This window comes from Pleurodeles waltl, chromosome 7, assembly GCF_031143425.1.
Source record: "Pleurodeles waltl isolate 20211129_DDA chromosome 7, aPleWal1.hap1.20221129, whole genome shotgun sequence".
Lineage (NCBI taxonomy): Eukaryota > Metazoa > Chordata > Amphibia > Caudata > Salamandridae > Pleurodeles > Pleurodeles waltl.
This window is the reverse complement of record NC_090446.1, coordinates 25,147,931-25,168,530: the sequence shown is the minus strand read 5'-3', so window position 1 is coordinate 25,168,530 and position 20,600 is coordinate 25,147,931. Positions and strand designations below refer to the sequence as shown.

At 46.7% G+C, this 20,600-nt stretch overlaps 2 protein-coding genes across 2 annotated transcripts; both read right to left on the bottom strand.

The window, feature by feature from the left end:
- Positions 1-337: 337 nt before the first annotated feature.
- LOC138246753 (mucin-22-like) lies at positions 338-2,498 on the bottom strand. Its single transcript, XM_069201514.1, has 2 exons — positions 1,587-2,498; positions 338-991 (listed from the first exon to the last, which is right to left on the bottom strand). Exons 1-2 carry the CDS (start codon positions 2,496-2,498, stop codon positions 338-340), a joined length of 1,566 nt encoding a protein of 521 aa, XP_069057615.1.
- A 128-nt stretch (positions 2,499-2,626) lies between these two features.
- Positions 2,627-20,186, bottom strand: LOC138246752 (salivary glue protein Sgs-3-like). Its single transcript, XM_069201513.1, has 2 exons — positions 20,096-20,186; positions 2,627-3,237 (listed from the first exon to the last, which is right to left on the bottom strand). Exons 1-2 carry the CDS (start codon positions 20,184-20,186, stop codon positions 2,627-2,629), a joined length of 702 nt encoding a protein of 233 aa, XP_069057614.1.
- Positions 20,187-20,600: the final 414 nt, after the last annotated feature.

Sequence of the window (20,600 nt, the reverse complement as noted above, 5' to 3'; positions counted from 1 at the left end):
ATCAGTTAGTAATAACAGTAGTGGTAATCTCAGCAGCAGTAATCCCTGCAGTGGTACCTAGTAATGACAGTTGTGGTAATTCAGTAGTGGTAATCCCTGAAGTGGTAATCTCAGCGGTAGTATACACAGTAGTGGTAATATCAGCAGGGGTAATCTCTGCAGTGGTACTCTCAAAGGTAGTAATCACAGTATTGGTAATTACAGTAGTGGTAATCTCAGCAGTTGTAATCCCTACAGTGGTAATCTTAGAGGTAGTAATCATAGTAGTGGTAATATCAGTAGTGGTAATCTCAGTGGTAGAAATCTCAGCAGTGGTAATCCCTGCAGTGCTAATCTCTCAGGTAGTAATCCCAGTAGTGGTAACCTCAGCATTGGCAATCGCTGCAGTGATATTTTCAACTGGTGTAATCTCAGCAGAGGTAATCCCTGCACTGGTAATCTCAGAGGTAGTAATCACAGTAGTGGTAATATCAACAGTGGTAACATCAGTTAGTAATAACAGTAGTGGTAATCTCAGCAGCAGTAATCCCTGCAGTGGTACTCTCAGAGATAGTAATGACAGTAGTGGTAATTCAGTAGTGGTATTCCCTGAAGTGGTAATTTCAGCGGTAGTAACCACAGTAGTGGTAATATCAGTGGTAGTAATCTCAGCAGTGGTAATCTCTACAGTGGTAATCTCATAGGTAGTAAAGCCAGTAGTGGTACCCTCAGCATTGACAATCACTGCAGTGATAATTTCAACTGGGGTAATCTCAGCAGAGGTAATATCTGCACTGGTAATCTCAGAGGTAGTTATCACAGTAGTGGTGATATCAGTAGTGGTAATTTCAGTGGTAGTGATCACATCAGTGGTAATCTCAGCATTGGTAATCCCTGCAGTGATAATATCAGAGGTACTATTTCCAGTAGCAGTAATCTCGGCAGTGGTAATCCCTGCAGTGAGAATTTCAATGATGGCAATCTCAGTAGAGGTAATCCCTGCACTGGTAATCTCAGAGGTAGTAATCACAGTAGTGGTGATATCAACAGTGGTAATATCAGTCATTAATCACAGTAGTGGTAATCTCAGCAGCAGTAATCCATGCAGTGGTACTCTCAGACCGAGTAATGACAATGTGGTAATTCAGTAGTGGTAATCCCTGAAGTGGTAATCTCAGTGGTAGTATACACAGTAGTGGTGATAACAGCAGGGGTAATCCCTGCAGTGGTTCCCGCAGAGGTAGTAATCACAGTAGTGGTAATTCAGTAGTGGTAATCCCTGCAGTGGTGATCTCAGCGGTAGTAATCACAGTAGTGGTAATTACTGTAGTGGTAATCTCAGCAATGGTAATCCCTGCAGTAGTAATCTCAGAGGTAGTAATCACAGTAGTGGTAATATCATTAGTGGTAATCTCAGTGGTAGTAATCAAATCAGTGGTAATCTCAGCAGTGGTAATCCCTGCAGTGGTAATCTCACAGGTAATAATCCCAGTAGTGGTAACCTCAGCTGTGGCAATCATTGCAGTGATAATTTCAACTGGGGTAATCTCAGCAGAGGTAATCCCTGCACTGGTAATCTCATAGGTAGTAATTACAGTAGTGGTAACCTTAGTGGTAATATCAGTAGTGGTAATCTCAGAGTTAGTAATCACAGTAGTGGTAATCTCAGCATTGGCAATCGCTGCAGTGATAATTTCAACTGGTGTAATCTCAGCAGAGGTAATCCCTGCACTGGTAATCTCAGAGGTAGTAATCACAGTAGTGGTAATATCAACAGTGGTAACATCAGTTAGTAATAACAGTAGTGGTAATCTCAGCAGCAGTAATCCCTGCAGTGGTACTCTCAGAGATAGTAATGACAGTAGTGGTAATTCAGTAGTGGTAATCCCTGACATGGTAATTTCAGCGGTAGTAACCACAGTAGTGGTAATATCAGTGGTAGTAATCTCAGCAGTGGTAATCTCTACAGTGGTAATCTTATAGTTAGTAAAGCCAGTAGTGGTACCCTCAGCATTGACAATCACTGCAGAGATAATTTCAACTGGGGTAATCTCAGCAGAGGTAATCTCTGCACTGGTAATCTCAGAGGTAGTTATCACAGTAGTGGTGATATCAGTAGTGGTAATTTCAGTGGTAGTGATCACATCAGTGGTAATCTCAGCAGTGGTAATCCCTGCAGTGATAATATCAGAGGTAGTATTTCCAGTAGCAGTAATCTCGGCAGTGGTAATCCCTGCAGTGAGAATTTCAATGATGGCAATCTCAGTAGAGGTAATCCCTGCAGTGGTGATCTCAGCGGTAGTAATCACAGTAGTGGTAATTACTGTAGTGGTAATCTCAGCAATGGTAATCCCTGCAGTGGTAATCTCAGAGGTAGTAATCACAGTAGTGGTAATATCATTAGTGGTGATCTCAGTGGTAGTAATCAAATCAGTGGTAATCTCAGCAGTGGTAATCCCTGCAGTGGTAATCTCACAGGTAATAATCCCAGTAGTGGTAACCTCAGCTGTGGCAATCATTGCAGTGATAATTTCAACTGGGGTAATCTCAGCAGAGGTAATCCCTGCACTGGTAATCTCATAGGTAGTAATTACAGTAGTGGTAACCTTAGTGGTAATATCAGTAGTGGTAATCTCAGAGTTAGTAATCACAGTAGTGGTAATGAGTTAGTAATCACAGTAGTGGTAATCTCAGCATTGGCAATCGCTGCAGTGATAATTTCAACTGGTGTAATCTCAGCAGAGGTAATCCCTGCACTGGTAATCTCAGAGGTAGTAATCACAGTAGTGGTAATATCAACAGTGGTAACATCAGTTAGTAATAACAGTAGTGGTAATCTCAGCAGCAGTAATCCCTGCAGTGGTACTCTCAGAGATAGTAATGACAGTAGTGGTAATTCAGTAGTGGTAATCCCTGACATGGTAATTTCAGCGGTAGTAACCACAGTAGTGGTAATATCAGTGGTAGTAATCTCAGCAGTGGTAATCTCTACAGTGGTAATCTTATAGTTAGTAAAGCCAGTAGTGGTACCCTCAGCATTGACAATCACTGCAGAGATAATTTCAACTGGGGTAATCTCAGCAGAGGTAATCTCTGCACTGGTAATCTCAGAGGTAGTTATCACAGTAGTGGTGATATCAGTAGTGGTAATTTCAGTGGTAGTGATCACATCAGTGGTAATCTCAGCAGTGGTAATCCCTGCAGTGATAATATCAGAGGTAGTATTTCCAGTAGCAGTAATCTCGGCAGTGGTAATTCCTGCAGTGAGAATTTCAATGATGGCAATCTCAGTAGAGGTAATCCCTGCACTGGTAATCTCAGAGGTAGTAATCACAGTAGTGGTGATATCAACAGTGGTAATATCAGTCAGTAATCACAGTAGTGGTAATCTCAGCAGCAGTAATCCATGCAGTGGTACTCTCAGACCGAGTAATGACAATGTGGTAATTCAGTAGTGGTAATCCCTGAAGTGGTAATCTCAGTGGTAGTATACACAGTAGTGGTGATAACAGCAGGGGTAATCCCTGCAGTGGTTCCCGCAGAGGTAGTAATCACAGTAGTGGTAATTCAGTAGTGGTAATCCCTGCAGTGGTGATCTCAGCGGTAGTAATCACAGTAGTGGTAATTACTGTAGTGGTAATCTCAGCAATGGTAATCCCTGCAGTGGTAATCTCAGAGGTAGTAATCACAGTAGTGGTAATATCATTAGTGGTAATCTCAGTGGTAGTAATCAAATCAGTGGTAATCTCAGCAGTGGTAATCCCTGCAGTGGTAATCTCACAGGTAATAATCCCAGTAGTGGTAACCTCAGCTGTGGCAATCATTGCAGTGATAATTTCAACTGGGGTAATCTCAGCAGAGGTAATCCCTGCACTGGTAATCTCATAGGTAGTAATTACAGTAGTGGTAACCTTAGCTGTGGTAACCCCTGCAGGGGTAATCTCAGAGGTACTAATCACAGAAGTGGTAATATCAGAAGTGGTAATCTCAGAGTTATTAATCACAGTAGTGGTAATCTCAGCAGTGGTAATCCTTGCAGTGATACTTTCCAAGGTAGTAATTAGAGTAGTGATAAATTAGCAGTGGCAATCCTTGCAGTGGTAATCCCTGCAGTGATAATATCAGAGGTAGTATTTCCAGTAGCAGTAATCTCAGCAGTGGTAATCCCTGCAGTGAGAATTTCAATGATGGCAATCTCAGTAGAGGTAATCCCTGCACTGGTAATCTCAGAGGTAGTAATCACAGTAGTGGTAATATCAACAGTGGTAATATCAATTAGTAATCACAGTAGTGGTAATCTCAGCAGCAGTAATCCCTGCAGTGGTACTCTCAGACCGAGTAATGAAAATGTGGTAATTCAGTAGTGGTAATCCCTGAAGTGGTAATCTCAGCGGTAGTATACACAGTAGTGGTGATAACAGCAGGGGTAATCCCTGCAGTGGTTCCCACAGAGGTAGTAATCACAGTAGTGGTAATTCAGTAGTGGTAATCCCTGCAGTGGTGATCTCAGTGGTAGTAATCACAGTAGTGGTAATTACAGTAGTGGTAATCTCAGCAGTGGTAATTCCTGCAGTGGTAATCTCAGAGAAAGTAATCACAGTAGTGGTTTTATCATTAGTGGTAATCTCAGTGGTAGTAATCAGATAAGTGGTAATCTCAGCAGTGGTAATCCCTGCAGTGGTAATCTCACAGGTAATAATCCCAGTAGTGGTAACCTCAGCAGTGGCAATCATTGCAGTGATAATTTCAACTGGGGTAATCTCAGCAGAGGTAATCCCTGCATTGGTAATCTCATAGGTAGTAATTACAGTAGTGGTAACCATAGCTGTGGTAACCCCTGCAGGGGTAATCTCAGAGGTACTAATCACAGAAGTGGTAATATCAGAAGTGGTAATCTCAGAGTTAGTAATCACAGTAGTGGTAATCTCAGCAGTGGTAATCCTTGCAGTGGTACTTTCCGAGGTAGTAATTAGAGTAGTGATAAATTAGCAGTGGTAATCCTTGCAGTGGTAATCTCAGCAATAGTAATCACTGTAGTGGTAATCACAGTAGTGATAATCTCAGCAGTTGTAATCCCTACAGTGGTAATCTCAGAGGTAGTAATCACACTAGTGGTAATATAAATAGTGGTAATCTCAGTGGTTTTAATCAGATCAGTGGTAATCTCAGCAGGTGTAACCCCTGCAGTGGTAATCTCAGAGGTAGTAATCCCAGTAGTGGTAACCTCATCAGTGGCAATCACTGCAGTGATAATTTCCACTGGGGTAATCTCAGCAGAGGTAATCCCTGCACTGGTAATATCGGAGGTAGTAATTATAGTAGTGGTAACCTTAGCTGTGGTAACCCCTGCAGGGGTAATCTCAGAGGTACTAATCATAGAAGTGGTAATATCAGATTTGGTAATCTCAGAGTTAGTAATCACAGTAGTGGTAATCTCAGCAGTGGTAATCCTTGCAGTGGTACTTTCAGAGGTAGTAATTAGAGTAGTGATAATTTAGCAGTGGTAATCCCTGCAGTGATAATCTCAGCAGCAGTAATCACTGTAGTGGTAATCACAGTAGTAGTAATCTCAGCAGTTGTAATCCCTACAGTGGTAATCTCAGAGGTAGTAATCACACTAGTGGTAATATAAATAGTGGTAATCTCAGTGGTTTTAATCAGATCAGTGGTAATCTCTGCACTTGTTGCGACCTTTAACTTTCTCCCAGCTTGAAGTCACATAGGGGGTCATTCTAACTCTGGAGGGCGGCGGATGCCACCCGCCAGAGTTCCCCCCTCCAGAATACCGCACCACGGTCAGAAAACAGCTGCGGTTATTCTGTGTTTCCCGCTGGGCTGGCGGGCGACCGCCAGAAGGCCGCCCGCCAGCCCAGCGGGAAACCCCCTTCCCACGAGGAAGCCAGCTCCGAATGGAGCCGGCGGAGTGGGAAGGTGCGACAGGTGCACTTGCACCCGTCGCGAATTTCAGTGTCTGCTGAGCAGACACTGAAATTCTTTGTGGGGTCCTCTTACGGGGGCCCCTGCAGTGCCCATGCTCTTGGCATGGGCACTGCAGGGGCCCTCAGGGGCCCCACGACACCCCATACCGCCATCCTGTTCCTGGCGGGCGAACCGCCAGGAACAGGATGGCGGTATGGGGTGTCTGAATCCCCATGGCGGCGCGGGAGACCGCCGGTTTTCCTGTTCTGACCGCGGCCAAACCGCCGCGGTCAGAATGCCCTGCGGGGCACCACCAGCCTCTTGGCGGTGCTCCCGCCGACCCTGGCCCCGGCGGTCAAGGACCGCCGGGGTCAGAATGACCCCCATAGTTTCTTCCTGGGGACAACCCCAATTCACCCTGAACACAAACCCAAGGAATATATTTTCAACAGATAAAGATAGTCTTGTACCAACTCTTTCTACTAAAGCAATAAGGCTTATATTTGAGAAAAAGTGGAGCATCAGAGCTGATGAACCAGTTATTCTGCACCCCCCTTTCCAGCACCTAATGACACCATGGTTGAGCTGTATTTATAAACACCTTAGCAGTTATTAGCACAATAGCATCATCATTTTTTAACACTATTGTGGCGCTTTGCTACGTTAGTGTAAAAAATGTTGACACCAGTGTAGCAAAGTGCAAGGAGGCCCACAGGTTTCTATGGCAGACATTAAAAATTACACCAAAAATGGTGCTATGAAATATGTTAAGTTTCACTGCGCCACTCTTGCGGGCCTCCTAGCACCCAAAGGCCCCCCTTGAATACATTATGCCTGGTGCAGGCATAATGTGGAGCAAGAGTTTACAAAGTGGCCCAATGCGCCACTTTGTAAATATGGCACAGGAAAAAGGCCACTTTAGGGCCACCTTAGCATAAAAAAATGACGCTATGGCGCCACTAAGGTGGCGCTCGGGGCTCTTAAATATGTCCCTAAATGTTTCCTCTACATAAAGCAAGTTCTGAACTGCTGTTCAAGCTATCATACTCTTGTATCTGAAGGTGGTATGATAGAACCACGCATGGCAGAACCACGCATGGCTTACCGACAATTTTCGTTGTGACAGCATGCTTAGTAAAGGTATATGTGGTAAGGCCATGCATGGTTGTGTGATACAACCCCGACCGCTTTGCCCTAAACACTAAATCCTACCCTGTCCTATAACTACCCCACCCTGTCCTAAAGACTACCCTGACCCCCCACCATAGGCCCTATAACCTACCATGCCCTGTCCTAAAAACAACCCAAACCCTCACCCTAACCCCTAAAAGCTACCTTGCCCTGTCCTAAAACCGACCCGCCCTGTCCTAAAAACTTCCCTGCCCTAAACCCTAAAACCTACCCTGTCCTAACAACTGCCCTACCTTCTCTTAAAACCACCGACCCCCAGCCCAAAACCCTAAAAGCTACCCTACCCTAAAAACTACCCCACCCTATCCTAAAAACTATCCCAACCCCAGCCCCTGCCTTAAACCCTAAAACTTGCTATGTCCTAAAAACTACCCCACCCTGTCCTAAAAACGACCCTGACCCCTGCTCTAAACCATAAAACCTACCCTGTCCTACACACTACCCCACCCCATCCTAAAATCTCCCCCACCCCTGCCCTGAACCCTAAAACCTACCCTGTCCTAAAAACTACCCCACCCTGTCCTAAAACCTACTCTGACCCCACACTCTAAACTCTATAACCTACCCTGTCCTAATAAATACCTCACCCTGTCTGAAAAACTACCCCACCCCTGCCCTGAACCCTAAAACCTACCCTACCTTGTCCTAAAACGAACCCACTTTGTCATAAAAACTACGCTGACCCCCACCCTAAGACCTAAAACCTACCCTGCCCTATCCTAAAAACAACCCAGATAACCAACCCTGACCCCCGTCCTAAACCCTAAAAGCTACCCTGCCCTGTCCAAAACCTACCCTGCCCTGTCCTACAAACTACCCTGACCCTGCCCTAAACCCTAAAACCTACCCTGTCCTACAAATCACCCTTCCTTCTCCTAAAAACTAGCCTGACCCCCCACCACAAACCCTAATACCTACCCTGTCTTAAAAACTACCCCATAATATCCTAAAAACTATCCAGATCCCCACCCCTGCCCCAAACCCTAAAACCTACCCTGTCATAAAAACTACCCCACCATGTCCTGAAAAATACCCGACCCCCGCCCTAAATCCTAAAACCTCCCCTCCTAATAACTACCTCACCCTGTCCTAAAAAGAACCCCAACCCCACCCTGAACCCCAAAACCTACCCTGCCATGTCCTAAAAACTACAATGACCCCCACCCTAAGCCCTAAAACCTACCCCGCTGTTCCCTAAAAACTACCCTAACCTGCAGCCTCCACTCTGAATCTTAAATCTATTGTGTCCTAAAAACTAGCCCTGCCCCCGCCCTGAACCCTAAAACCTATCCCGCCCTGTCCTAAAAACTACCCTGACCCCCTGCCTCTGCCCTAAACTCTAAAACCTACCCTGTCTTAAAAACTACACCACTCTTTCCTAAAAATGACCTGACCCCCATTTTAAAGCCTAAAACCGTTTTGGCCTGTCCCAAAAATAACCCCAAACCCATGCCCTAAACCCTTAAACCTACCCTGTCCTAAAAATGACCTCACCCTGTCCTAAAAACTACCCAGATCCCTGCCCTGAACCCTAAAATCCACACCACCCTGTTCTAATAACTAACCCGACCACCCGCCCCGCCCTAAACCCTAAAACCTACCCTGTCCTAAAAACTACCCACCCTGTCCTAAAAACTACCCTGATCACCTGCCACACCCTAAACCCTAAAACCTATCCTTACTTGTCATAAAAACTACCCCGATCCCTCTCCCCTGCACAAACTGTAAAACCTATACCCTGTCCGAAAAACACCCTGCCCTGTCCTTTAAAAACCCCAACACCTAGCCTGATCCCTGAAGCCTGAAACTTACCACACCATGTCCCAAAAACTACCCCGACCCGACCCCTGCCCTGAACTCTAAAACCTACCCTGCCCTGTCATAAAAATTGCCCTGACCCCCAAACCCAATCCCACCTTAAACCCTAAAATCTATCCTTTCCTAAAAACTACTGCACTCTCCTAAAAACTACCCCGGTCCCCCAACCCTAAACCCTAAAACCTACCCTGCACTGTCCTAAAAACTACTCCAACCCCCTGCCCCACCCTAAACCCTAAAACCTATCCAGTCCTAATAACTGCTCCACCCTGTCCTAAAAACTACCCTGCCATGAACCCTAAAATCTACCCCACCCTGTCCTAAAAACTACCTGACCCTTCCCTAAACCTACCCTGTCCTAAAAACTACTGGACCCTGTCCTATAAACTACCCAACTCCCCCACCCTGCCCTAAAACCTAAAATGTACCCTGCCCTGTCCTAAAAACTATCCTGACTCCTGCCCAGAACCCTAAGACCTACCACACACTGTCCTAAAACCTACCCCTCCCTGTCCTAAAATCTACCCAAATCTCCACCCCACACCCTAAAACCTACACCTACCTGTCCTAAAAACGACCCCAACCTCCCGCCCCGCCCTGAACCCTAAAACCTACCCCACCCTGTCTTAAAAACTACAGCGATGCCCTGAAGTCTAAAACCTACCTGGCCCTGTCCTAAAAAATGCCCCACCCGCCCCAGCCCCACTTACCTGGCCATCACATTCCTCTTGTGGCTGTTCCTGCTGTGTGCCTGAACCACGCATCTGCATGGTTCCTTAACCACACATGGTTCAGGCACATGCATGGTTCAGGCAAGCATGGTTACGCATGCGTGGCTCTGCTACACATTACTCAAGCCGTGTACAACAGGCTGTTTCCCGTATCTGAATAGCAACAGCACCCTGATCCATGGCCTTCAAGCCACCACAATTGCCAATATGTCTAATCCAAGGCCTGCATGAATATGACCACATTGCCCAATCAAAAACAGTGGATCGCCTTGCTTGCCTATTTTTCAAATCAGTTGCATCATTTAAAAAGATATCACAATAGGCATTCCTGCCTGTTTGGTTGGCAAGCTCATCTTCTTGCTCTCTGTGCAACCAAAACTGTATCAACTGGAGGTAGACATGTATAAAAAGAACAAAATAGGGCAATAGGTCCTGGTCAAATGTGCACCTAAGATCTAGGAGAAGTTCCTGGTGTCAACCAGAACTGTCCAAACACTGCTACAAGTCAGGAAGCTGTTGGAAAGGCATCTCTTTAAAAATCATTACCTTTGTGCATGAATAGCACTCCTCTGTTTCTTGACTTGGTTTGTACTGTAGCAGTACCCATACATTCATACAAACCTATGTACATACTACATACTTACTGTCAGGGTCAGGCCCAGCTTGAGCGTCTTAGAGATTCATAGACAGACACCTCCTACAACCAACTCCCTCTTCCTCCACTCTCAAACCTTCTACCTCTTCCCGCCCCAATCTCCCTAAAAAGCTTTTCCTATCCACCATTGACCTCTTCCCTACCCCCCACCCCATGTCCTACACATCTAGCTATGGTGGCAAAAACCCAGCCAAGCACCTCAGTCACCCAGTCCACGGGCCCAATAGTCACCACATCCACTTGTGGTAGGAAAGGATCCAGGGCACATGTCCTGCGGGTGAAGGAGCCTGCACCAGGCAGCCTCAAGGGTAAGGAGCCTGCCCCAGCTGCTGCCAGGAAGACCAAGGAGCCAGCACCAGCAGGCTGGAAGGGCAAGGGGCCTGAGGCAGGAACCCTGACAGAGCCCCCACCACCAACCATGGTTGTGCAGCCATCTGAGGCTGCAGGGGACGGGCTGGAGCTTCCCCCCACCAGCAGCAGCACCACCACCATCACCATCAGTGGGCAGCCATCCGAGGCTGCAGGGGATGGGCTGGAGCTTTCCCCCACCAGCAGCAGCAGCACCACCACCACCAGTGGGAAGCCATCCGAGGCAGCAGGGGATGGGCAGGGGCTTCCTCCCACCAGAAGCAGCAACACCACCTCCAGTGGGCCGTCATTCGAGGCTGCAGGGAATGGGCTGGAGCTTCCCCCCACCAGCGGCTGCAGCAGCACCACTACCACCACTGAGCAGCTGTCACTGCCGGCGGACAGTATGTAGTCCTACCTCCACGGGCTGCTGTGCGGCCTGGCCCCTGCAGATCCAGTGGGTATGACACCCACCTGAGAAACTGTGACCTTGCACTCCCCAGGATCAAGTGCACAGGGCACAATGCCCCCTCCAGAACCAGTGGGTAAGACACCCACCAACCCCAGCCTCACTGGTAAGACACCCACCAACCCCAGCCTGCCCAGGATCATGAGCACATGGCACAATGCCCCCTCAGAACCAGTGGGTAAGAAACCCACCAACCCAGCCTCCCCATGATCATGAGCACAGGGCATGATGCCCCCTCCAGAACAAGTGGGTAAGGCACCCACCAACCCCAGTCTCTCCAGGGTCAAGAGCACAGGGCATGATGCCCCCTCCAGAACCAGTGGGTAAGACACCCACCAACCCCATCCTCCCCAGGATCATGAGCACAGGGCACGATGCTCCCTCCAGAACCAGTGGGTAAGACACCCACCAACCCCAGCCTGCCCAGGATCATGAGCACGGGGCACAATGCCCCCTCTAGAACCAGTGGGTAAGACACCCACCAACCCCAGCCTCCCCAGGATCAAGAGCACAGGGTACGATGTCCCCTCCAGAACCAGATGTGGTTGGGATCGTCCAAAATGGATAAATTGTTTAGAGGTCATTAAGTGCTTTTAAAAGCAACATCCTTTCCAGATTGTCAGCTTCATTGTTGGTGGGTATTTTTGTACTCTTTTTTACCAACTATGAGTGAATATGTGTTTGTACATGGAGATTAGGGGTGGTCCGCTCCGCTCACCAAGTTTTTCTCACTTTGCACTCTGCTTAGAGTTCTGAAAAACTCCATGTAGTGGAGTGGAGTTTTTTCCTCACTCGTGCTCGTCAACGGTGAGTTGGCTTACGCGAGCAAGGAAAATCTTACTCAATACCACCTCCCGGCGAGATTTCTCAACGCAAGCAGTCACAGATGGTTGCGGCCACTCACATTGAGAAATCTTCTAGTCGCACTAGGGTAGCTGCTGGTCCAGTAGAAAATCAACTTACGTGGCAGAAAAGAAGCAGTACCCTCTTGTGCTGTGCTGGGAGCCTTTCATGCAAACACCTGTGCTAAGAATCAGTGCAAACCACGCTACCTAAAGCACTCTGCCGCTTGTGGAAGTACATAGTACGGCAGAGATTATTAGGCACTTTGCGGAGCTCTACGTTGCGCAACTCTGCAAACTTCACCCAGGCCTAATGAATATGGTTCATTTTTAATTTCCTTTCAGCTGATCACAGATTTTTGTTCAGCAGCTGGGACTTGATAGATCTACGGTTAAGATCTGTTGGGGAGAAAGAGTGGGATGAGATGGGGTGAGCTGTTGGGTCTCCTTACTAGGAAATTGGCAGGTGGATTTTGTCTGGATTTACTAGGTTTACATTTAGAAGAGAATGTCTTGGTTCAGTTATCTGGTATAGGTTTGTTGAAAGCTATGAAGTTAGATTGAATTAGGTTGAAGTCTAGTTGGTCGGGTACACATATTTTATGGACTGAATTGGTGCCTAGGAGATTTTGGAGAGGTTCATGAAGTTTTTCAGGTGTAAAGAAGTAACGGAAAAAGGTGAATAGGGAAATTAGAGGTTTTTGCAGGCAGCAGGGTATTTCTGTTTTGCAGCACACTGAGACTGTCGCCAATGATTTTTACTTGTATAGACAGGATGTGGTGCATCTATCTTTTTAAGGAAATGGGTTTTATATTTTGGAGATAATACTCAGGATTTCTGAATTATTGGGGGAACATTTATGGGATGTTTAATTGATCTGGAGTTGGCGTTTAGTGTGGGGCAGGAAAATGTCTTTGGGTTTGCCTGGGTGGCAGAGCTGAGAGACATTTCATTGGTTGGGAAGGGGTACCGAAACACCAAATTGACTGGGTTTTCTTAGTGGGTTTTTATTGTGAATTATTGTTAATATCTAGTTTTTTTGCTTTTAGGGATAATTTTAGATCAGGTCTTATTCCCTATTGTTTTGGTAGTTTGCATTAAATTACTGAGTTGTAATAGGGCAGGTTGGTGTTTTTTATCAGTCATGTCATTGCCGCTGGTAGAATAGTCTGGTATAGGCGGAGAGACATTTCATTGGTTGGGAAGGGATACGGAAACACCATAAGGAGAGGACAAGGTTATTGGGAAGCACCAAAGGGATGGAGGGGGAAAGGGAACAAGAAGAAGGGGACACTAGGGCAAAGGGGTACTGGATTTTGTACAAGGATGATCTGGGACAGGGCACTGTTTTTTTTTAGAGGGTGGGGAGGGGTTAGTTGGAGTTTTATGTATTAGTGGGGACATGATTGATTTTGTTAGGCTTAATGCCAAGGTTGTTTCATAGTTACCAGACCTGTTCTATTAAAGCAGCCTTTTACCCTTTATTTATGTTTTAGTGTGGTGTTTTTTGTGCAGCTTGAGTCTGATGGTTTTGGTTATCTTCAGTTTCTTGAGTCTTAATTTGTCCAAAGTCTTCATATCCTCAGAAGCTCATACACATTAATGTTCTCCATCTCAATAGCTTTTCTCTTCCCTATTCTTGCAGATGTTGCCAACATGTACCTTTTACACCCACAATTTAAAATTTAAAGCAATTTACCTTGAAATTTTAAACAAAAGATGGGACTGATTATACAAAGTGAAACAATCCTCTCATCTTTGTTATAGAACCATTCACCAACATTTGCAACCCCCTTACCAATCTCACTAAACTATGTCTCAACTGTCTCCCACAACCCATGCTCTTCAATAAACTTTGTTTCACACAAACTATTAGTCATATTAGCAATATAATAATGAATCAGGTTCCTGTTATGAAGTATGAATGTGAAGCACTGTTGACTCTGAAAATACAACATACTCCACATTCATTCATAACAACATTGCCGAAAGCAAAGCAATTTTGCATTACCCTAGGACACATACCCCTTAGTTCTTCATTAACACGAGTTAATGCACCTGTGGTATTAATAGCTAAAAGATCGAAAAGACAGCTTTCTAATTTGCACATGACTCAAGTCCACACCAATGGCAGGCATCAACATTCCAGGCATATTAATTAATTCTGTGCAAAACCATGTGTAAATTTTTTAAAAACAGGCATGACTCCTTTCACCCATCTTATGCACATGATAAACATGATTAAAAAAACTAAAATAAGTTAGCAGCTTCCTGAAAATTATGTGGGAGGATAATTTAACCACTTCTTCCACAGACATAACACATTTACCTAAAATTGGTTGTTCACCGGTCAAAAAAGTAGCATTAGCTACATAACTCTCATTACACTGTCTTCCCAACCACTTTCATTAGGCATCATTTTGCAACTTCTCATGCACCAAGTACATCACTCCTTTTCTTCCGTGCTCCACTCTCAACCAAAGATGCACTCTAAAATTCTAAATTTATCTTTAGACTCTTCTTGTTTCATCGTAATTTCTAAAATTTTTCATTTTTCTCTTGTTATAATCTTTAATAAATTCATGCTCCATTTAATTTACACACAATATTATTTTTAGCCACATTATAATTCAGGTGAGGTTGCACTATCAATTTCAAATACCAAGAAAAATACAGTAAATCTTCAATTTCATGAAGTTCACCTGAAGACATTTTTAAGTCAGTAAAGTAGGGTGCCAGAAATCCTGGTAAGAATATTAAGAAAGACATTGTATGAATACGAACAGGTCAAAGGAAACTGGAGATATGTCACCCACCTGAAACAGAAATAAGAAGAAATGTGCCTATATACCAATTTTAAATGTTCATAGTCCCAACGTATGCTGATGACACATCAGAATATATATTCTTCTTATAGGTTCCTATAGATGTATGCCTATGTGCTAATTTCATGTTAACAATATTACTATGTGCAGCGGCAATATCAAGCTTATAAGCAAGCCAACTAAAATTATAATCAAAAAAGCTATTGCAAAAATTGAGCATAACATTTGCTTGCTACCTGCCATACATTTTCTAATAAAAATACTAAAACAAAACAAAAAGAAATCTAACTACTAAATCCTAAGGTACAAAATCAAAATCAAACTTCAAATACTTCAAAACGTCAGATTATAGGAGCTCTATGTGATGTGGTAGCACCATCTTCCCTGAGAAGAAAACAAATTTATAATGCAAAAAGCAGAATGCTGGCTAGATGAATGAAAAGTATCAGGATGATAACATAACCCCAGCAGTGATGTAACAAACTTGAGGGCCTCCCCTGCAAAGTACATTAAGGACCCCACCCCAGGGGGCCCTTCTGCAAAGTACAAGGAAGGCCCACCCCCTGGACCAAGACAGAAGCTCTCAGGTAGGGACTGCAGAGGCTAATGTTTCCCCACTGACGCCAAGCTACGTTTAACCTCCGCATGGAAGATGCAAAGTGCTGGTTTGGAGGCAATTCTAGGAAAGACCTTTAATGAAGAACTGACTACTTTACTTGATTCTAATAGTCTTCTGGACCCCTCTCAATTCTCAATATGACAGTTTTAGACGGCAGCACTCTACAGAATCTGCGTTAGTTGCCGCTACTAAAGAGGTTCGAATGTTGGTAGACAAAGGAGGGAGGGCCTGCTTGAACCCTCTGCCACATGTAGGAGGCTGGCCTGGTTTGTAGTGGGTACCAAGGGGTACTTACACCTTGCACCAGGTCCAGGTATCCCTTATTAGTGTAGAGGGGTGTCTAGCAGCTTAGGCTGATAGAAAAGGTAGCTTAGCAGAGCAGCTTAGGCTGAACTAGGAGTGGTGTAAAGCTTCTACTATACCACTGGTGTCATATGCACAATATCATAAGAAAAAACAATACTCAGATATACTAAAAATAAAGGTACTTTATTTTTATGACAATATGCCAAAAGTATCTCAGTGAGTACCCTCAGTATGAGGATAGCAAATATACACAAGATATATGTACACAATACCAAAATTATGCAGTAATAGCAATAGAAAGCAATGCAAGCCATGTACAGTCACAATAGATTGCAATGAGAGCACATAGGTACAGGGGCAACACAAACCATATACTCTAGAAGTGGAATGCGAACCACGAATGGACCCCAAACCTATGTGAACTTGTAGAGGGTCGCTGGGACTGTAAGAAAACAGGGAGGGTTAGAAAAATAGCCCACCCCAAGACCCTGAAAAGTGGGTGCAAAGTGCACCTAAGTTCCCCAAAGAGCACAGAAGTAGTGATAGGGGAATTCTGCAAGGAAGACCAACACCAGCAATGCAACAACAATGGATTTCTGGACAAGAGTACCTGTGGAACAAGGGGATCAGGTCCAAAAGTCACGATCATGTCGGGAGTGGGAAGATGCCCAGGAAATGCCAGCTGTGGGTGCAAATAAGCTGCCACCGGATGGTTCTGCAAGAACGACAAGGGCTAGAAACTTCCCCTTTGGAGGATGGATGTCCCACGTCGTGAAGAAGCTTGCAGAGGTATTTCTGTGCAGAAAGACCGCAAACAAGCCTTGCTAGCTGCAAGGGTCGCGGTTAGGGTTTCTGGATGCTGCTGTGGCCCAGGAGGGACCAGGATGTCGCCAATTGCGTGAGGAGACAGAGGGGGCGTCCAGCAAGACAAAGAGCCCATTCAGAAGCAAGCAGCACCCGCAGAAGTGCCGGAAGAGGCACTACAAAGTGGAGTGAACTGGAGCTCACCCGAAGTCACAAAGGAAGGTCCCACGACGCCGGAGGACAACTCAGGAGGTCGTGCACTGCAGGGTAGAGTGTCGGGGACCCAGGCTTGGCTGTGCACAAAGAAATCCAGGAAGAGTGCACAGGAGCCGGAGCAGCTGCAAATCATGCGGTACCCAACAATGCAGTCTAGCGTGGGGAGACAAGGACTTACCTCCACCAAACTTGGACTGAAGAGTCACTGGACTGTGGGAGTCACTTGGAAAGAGTTGCTGAGTTCAAGGGACCTCGCTTGTTGTGCTGAGAGGAGACCCCGAGGACCGGTGATGCAGTTCTTTGGTGCCTGCGGTTGCAGGGGGAAGATTCCGTCAACCCACAGGAGATTTCTTCGGAGCTTCTAGTGCAGAGAGGAGGCAGACTACCCCCACAGCATGCACCACCAGGAAAACAGTCGAGAAGGCGGCCGGATCAGCGTTACCAGGTCGCAGTAGTCGTCTTTGCTACTTTGTTGCAGTTTTGCAGGCTTCCAGAGCAGTCAGCGGTCGATTCCTTGGCAGAAGGTGAAGAGAGAGATGCAGAGGAACTCTGATGAGCTCTTGCATTCGTTATCTAAAGAATTCCCCAAAGCAGAGACCCTAAATAGCCAGGAAAGGAGGTTTGGCTATCTAGGAGAGAGGATAGGCTAGCAACACCTGGAGGAGCCTATCAGGAGTCTCTGACGTCACCTGCTGGCACTGGCCACTCAGAGCAGTCCAGTGTGCCAGCAGCACCTCTGTTTCCAAGATGGCAGAGGTCTGGAGCACACTGGAGGAGCTCTGGGCACCTCCCAGGGGAGGTGCAGGTCAGGGGAGTGGTCACTCCCCTTTCCTTTGTCCAGTTTCGCACCAGAGCAGGGCTGGGGGATCCCTGAACCAGTGCAGACTGGCTTATGCAGAGATGGGCACCCTTTGTGCCCATCAAAGCATTTCCAGAGGCTGGGGGAGGCTACTCCTCCCCAGCCCTGACACCTTTTTCCAAAGGGAGAGGGTGTAACACCCTCTCTCTGAGGAAGTCCTTTGTTCTGCCTTCCTGGGTCAAGCCTGGCTGTACCCCAGGAGGGCAGAAACCTGTCTGAGGGGTTGGCAGCAGCTGCAGTGAAACCCCGGGAAAGGTAGTTTGGCAGTACCCGGGTCTGAGCTAGAGACTCGGGGGATCATGGAATCGTCTCCCCAATGCCAGAATGGCATTGGGGTGACATTCCATGATCATAGACATGTTACATGGCCATGTTCGGAGTTACCATTGTGACGCTATACATATGTCATGACATATGTATAGTGCACGCGTGTAATGGTGTCCCCGCACTCACAAAGTCCGGGGAATTTGCCCTGAACAATGTGGGGGCACTTTGGCTAGTGCCAGGGTGCCCACACACTAAGTAACTTAGCACCCCACCTTTACCAGGTAAAGGTTAGACATATAGGTGACTTATAAGTTACTTAAGTGCAGTGGTAAATGGCTGTGAAATAACGTGGACGTTATTTCACTCAGGCTGCAAGGGCAGGCCTGTGTAATAATTGTCAGAGCTCCCTATGGGTGGCAAAAGAAATGCTGCAGCCCATAGGGATCTCCTGGAACCCCAATACCCTGGGTACCTCAGTACCATATTCTAGGGAATTATAAGGGTGTTCCAGTATGCCAATGTAAATTGGTGAAATTGGTCACTAGCCTGTTAGTGACAATTTGGAAAGAAATGAGAGAGCATAACCACTGAGGTTCTGGATAGCAGAGCCTCAGTGAGACAGTTAGTCATAACACAGGTAACACATACAGGGCACACTTATGAGCACTGGGGCCCTGGCTGACAGGGTCCCAGTGACACATACAACTAAAACAACATATATACAGTGAAATATGGGGGTAACATGCCAGGCAAGATGGTACTTTCCTACAACAGGTCTACACTTTCCCTTTTTATTCATAAGTCACCCATAAGGTAGGTCCCATGTAACCCACAGCGTAAGGTGCAATGTATTTAAAAGGTAGGGCATGTGATTTTACTTTGTATATGTTTTGGTAGTGAAAAACTCTTAAAATTATTTTTCAACACTGCAAGGCATATCTCCCCCATATAATAGCATTGGGATTACCTTATTCCTATTGGGAAGAGATGGGACCCCAGCTTTGATATCTCTGGACTCGCAATTTAAAATTATAAATTATGGTATTAATGATATCTTGATTTCGGTCAAGAGCTCGCTCCCCCACGTCCGCAGCACCACCTTGCTGTGTCCGTGCCCCTGACCCCCGCCCATGCTGCTTCTAGCGTGTTCGAGGCCCGCCTAGTGGGCTTCTGGTAAGCTTTGTGCCGTTTTCACTGTATTTGTGACTATATTCTGTCCCTTGCTTTAATCTGCCTTTTTTGCCCCTTTTACGTCCCTAGACTTGTGTGCATTGTGCCGTTTTCGCCGTATTTGTGACTGTATTCTGTGCCTTGCTTTTTGTGCATTTTGCTCCATTTTGCTTCCATTTGTGTTTTTGCTTCCATTTGTGCCCTTTTACCCGCTTTTTTGCCCCTTGGGCGCTCCCCCTTGCCGCTTTCCCCTGCCGCTGCCTCCCTGCGGCCCCGCCTCCCTCATGCCCCCATTCGCCGCTCCCTCCCGCCTCCCAGCTGCTCCTCCCTCCTCCCTTCTTAATGGCTGGCGCTGCGCATCCGCGCCCAGCGCCACCCCCCTTGGTTTGCACGACCCCTGCAACACCAGACGCCGCTAGTCGGCCACCAGCTCATCACCCTCAACCCTGGCCGCTCCACAGCTTGCTTCCAGTCCTCTCCAAAGAACACCAAGAGACCTTTCTCCTGCCACGCCTGCAAGTTCACCTGCGACAGAACAAGGAATCCCGCAACAACCGCAACTAACCACCTCCACTGCATACAACTCAACACACGCTCCGCACGCAAACACGCCATCGAGCTCTGCTCGACACCACCGCCCCTGACGTAGCCTTCCTGATCGAAACCTGGTGGAAAGACTCCTCTGCACCCGACATCGCCATAGCCATCCCGGACGGCTACAAGATCACTAGGAGGGATCGCCCCAACGGAATCGGTGGAGGAATAGCCATCGCCCACAAATCCACCCTCAAAATCCACACCCACATGGACGACACCCTCAAGACCGCCGAACACCTTCACTTTTGGATCCACACTGACCCCAACACCACTCTCAGAGGAACGCTCATCTATCGACCCCCTGCACCCTTCAGCGACTCCATCGCCGACCTCACAAGCACCCACGTGCTCACCTCTACGGACTACATCTTCCTTGGAGACCTCAATTTCCACCTGGAGAACAAAAACGACACCAACACCACATCTCTGATCAACAACCTCTCCAACCTCGGCCTCAGACAACTGGTCAACACACCCACCCACATCGCCGGCCACACGCTTGATCTGATCTTCTCCGAAAGCAACCACGTCACCGTTAACCACACCACCGAACTTCACTGGAACGACCATCACTGCATACACTTCACATTCAAGAAGCACATCGAACACCACCTCACCGAACCACCACCACACCGTCACTGGAGCAAAGTCACCGAAGACCAGCTGACCAGCACGCTCGCCCAGAACCCGCCCACTGACTCCACCAACCCAGACACCGCCGCCCTCAACCTACATCAGTGGATCAACCACTGCGTCAACACCCTCGCACCACTCAAGAAACCCACCAACAACCAAGAAAGAAAAAAAGCCACCTGGTTCACTGACGAACTCCTCACCTCCAAACGCGTCTACCAGAAACTAAAGAAGAAATGGCTCCTCGAACACACACCCGACAGCCATGCAGCCCACAAGGAGGCCACCCGAAAGCACCACCAGTTAATCAGATTCGCCAAACGCTCCCACTTCACAGAACGCCTGAACAAC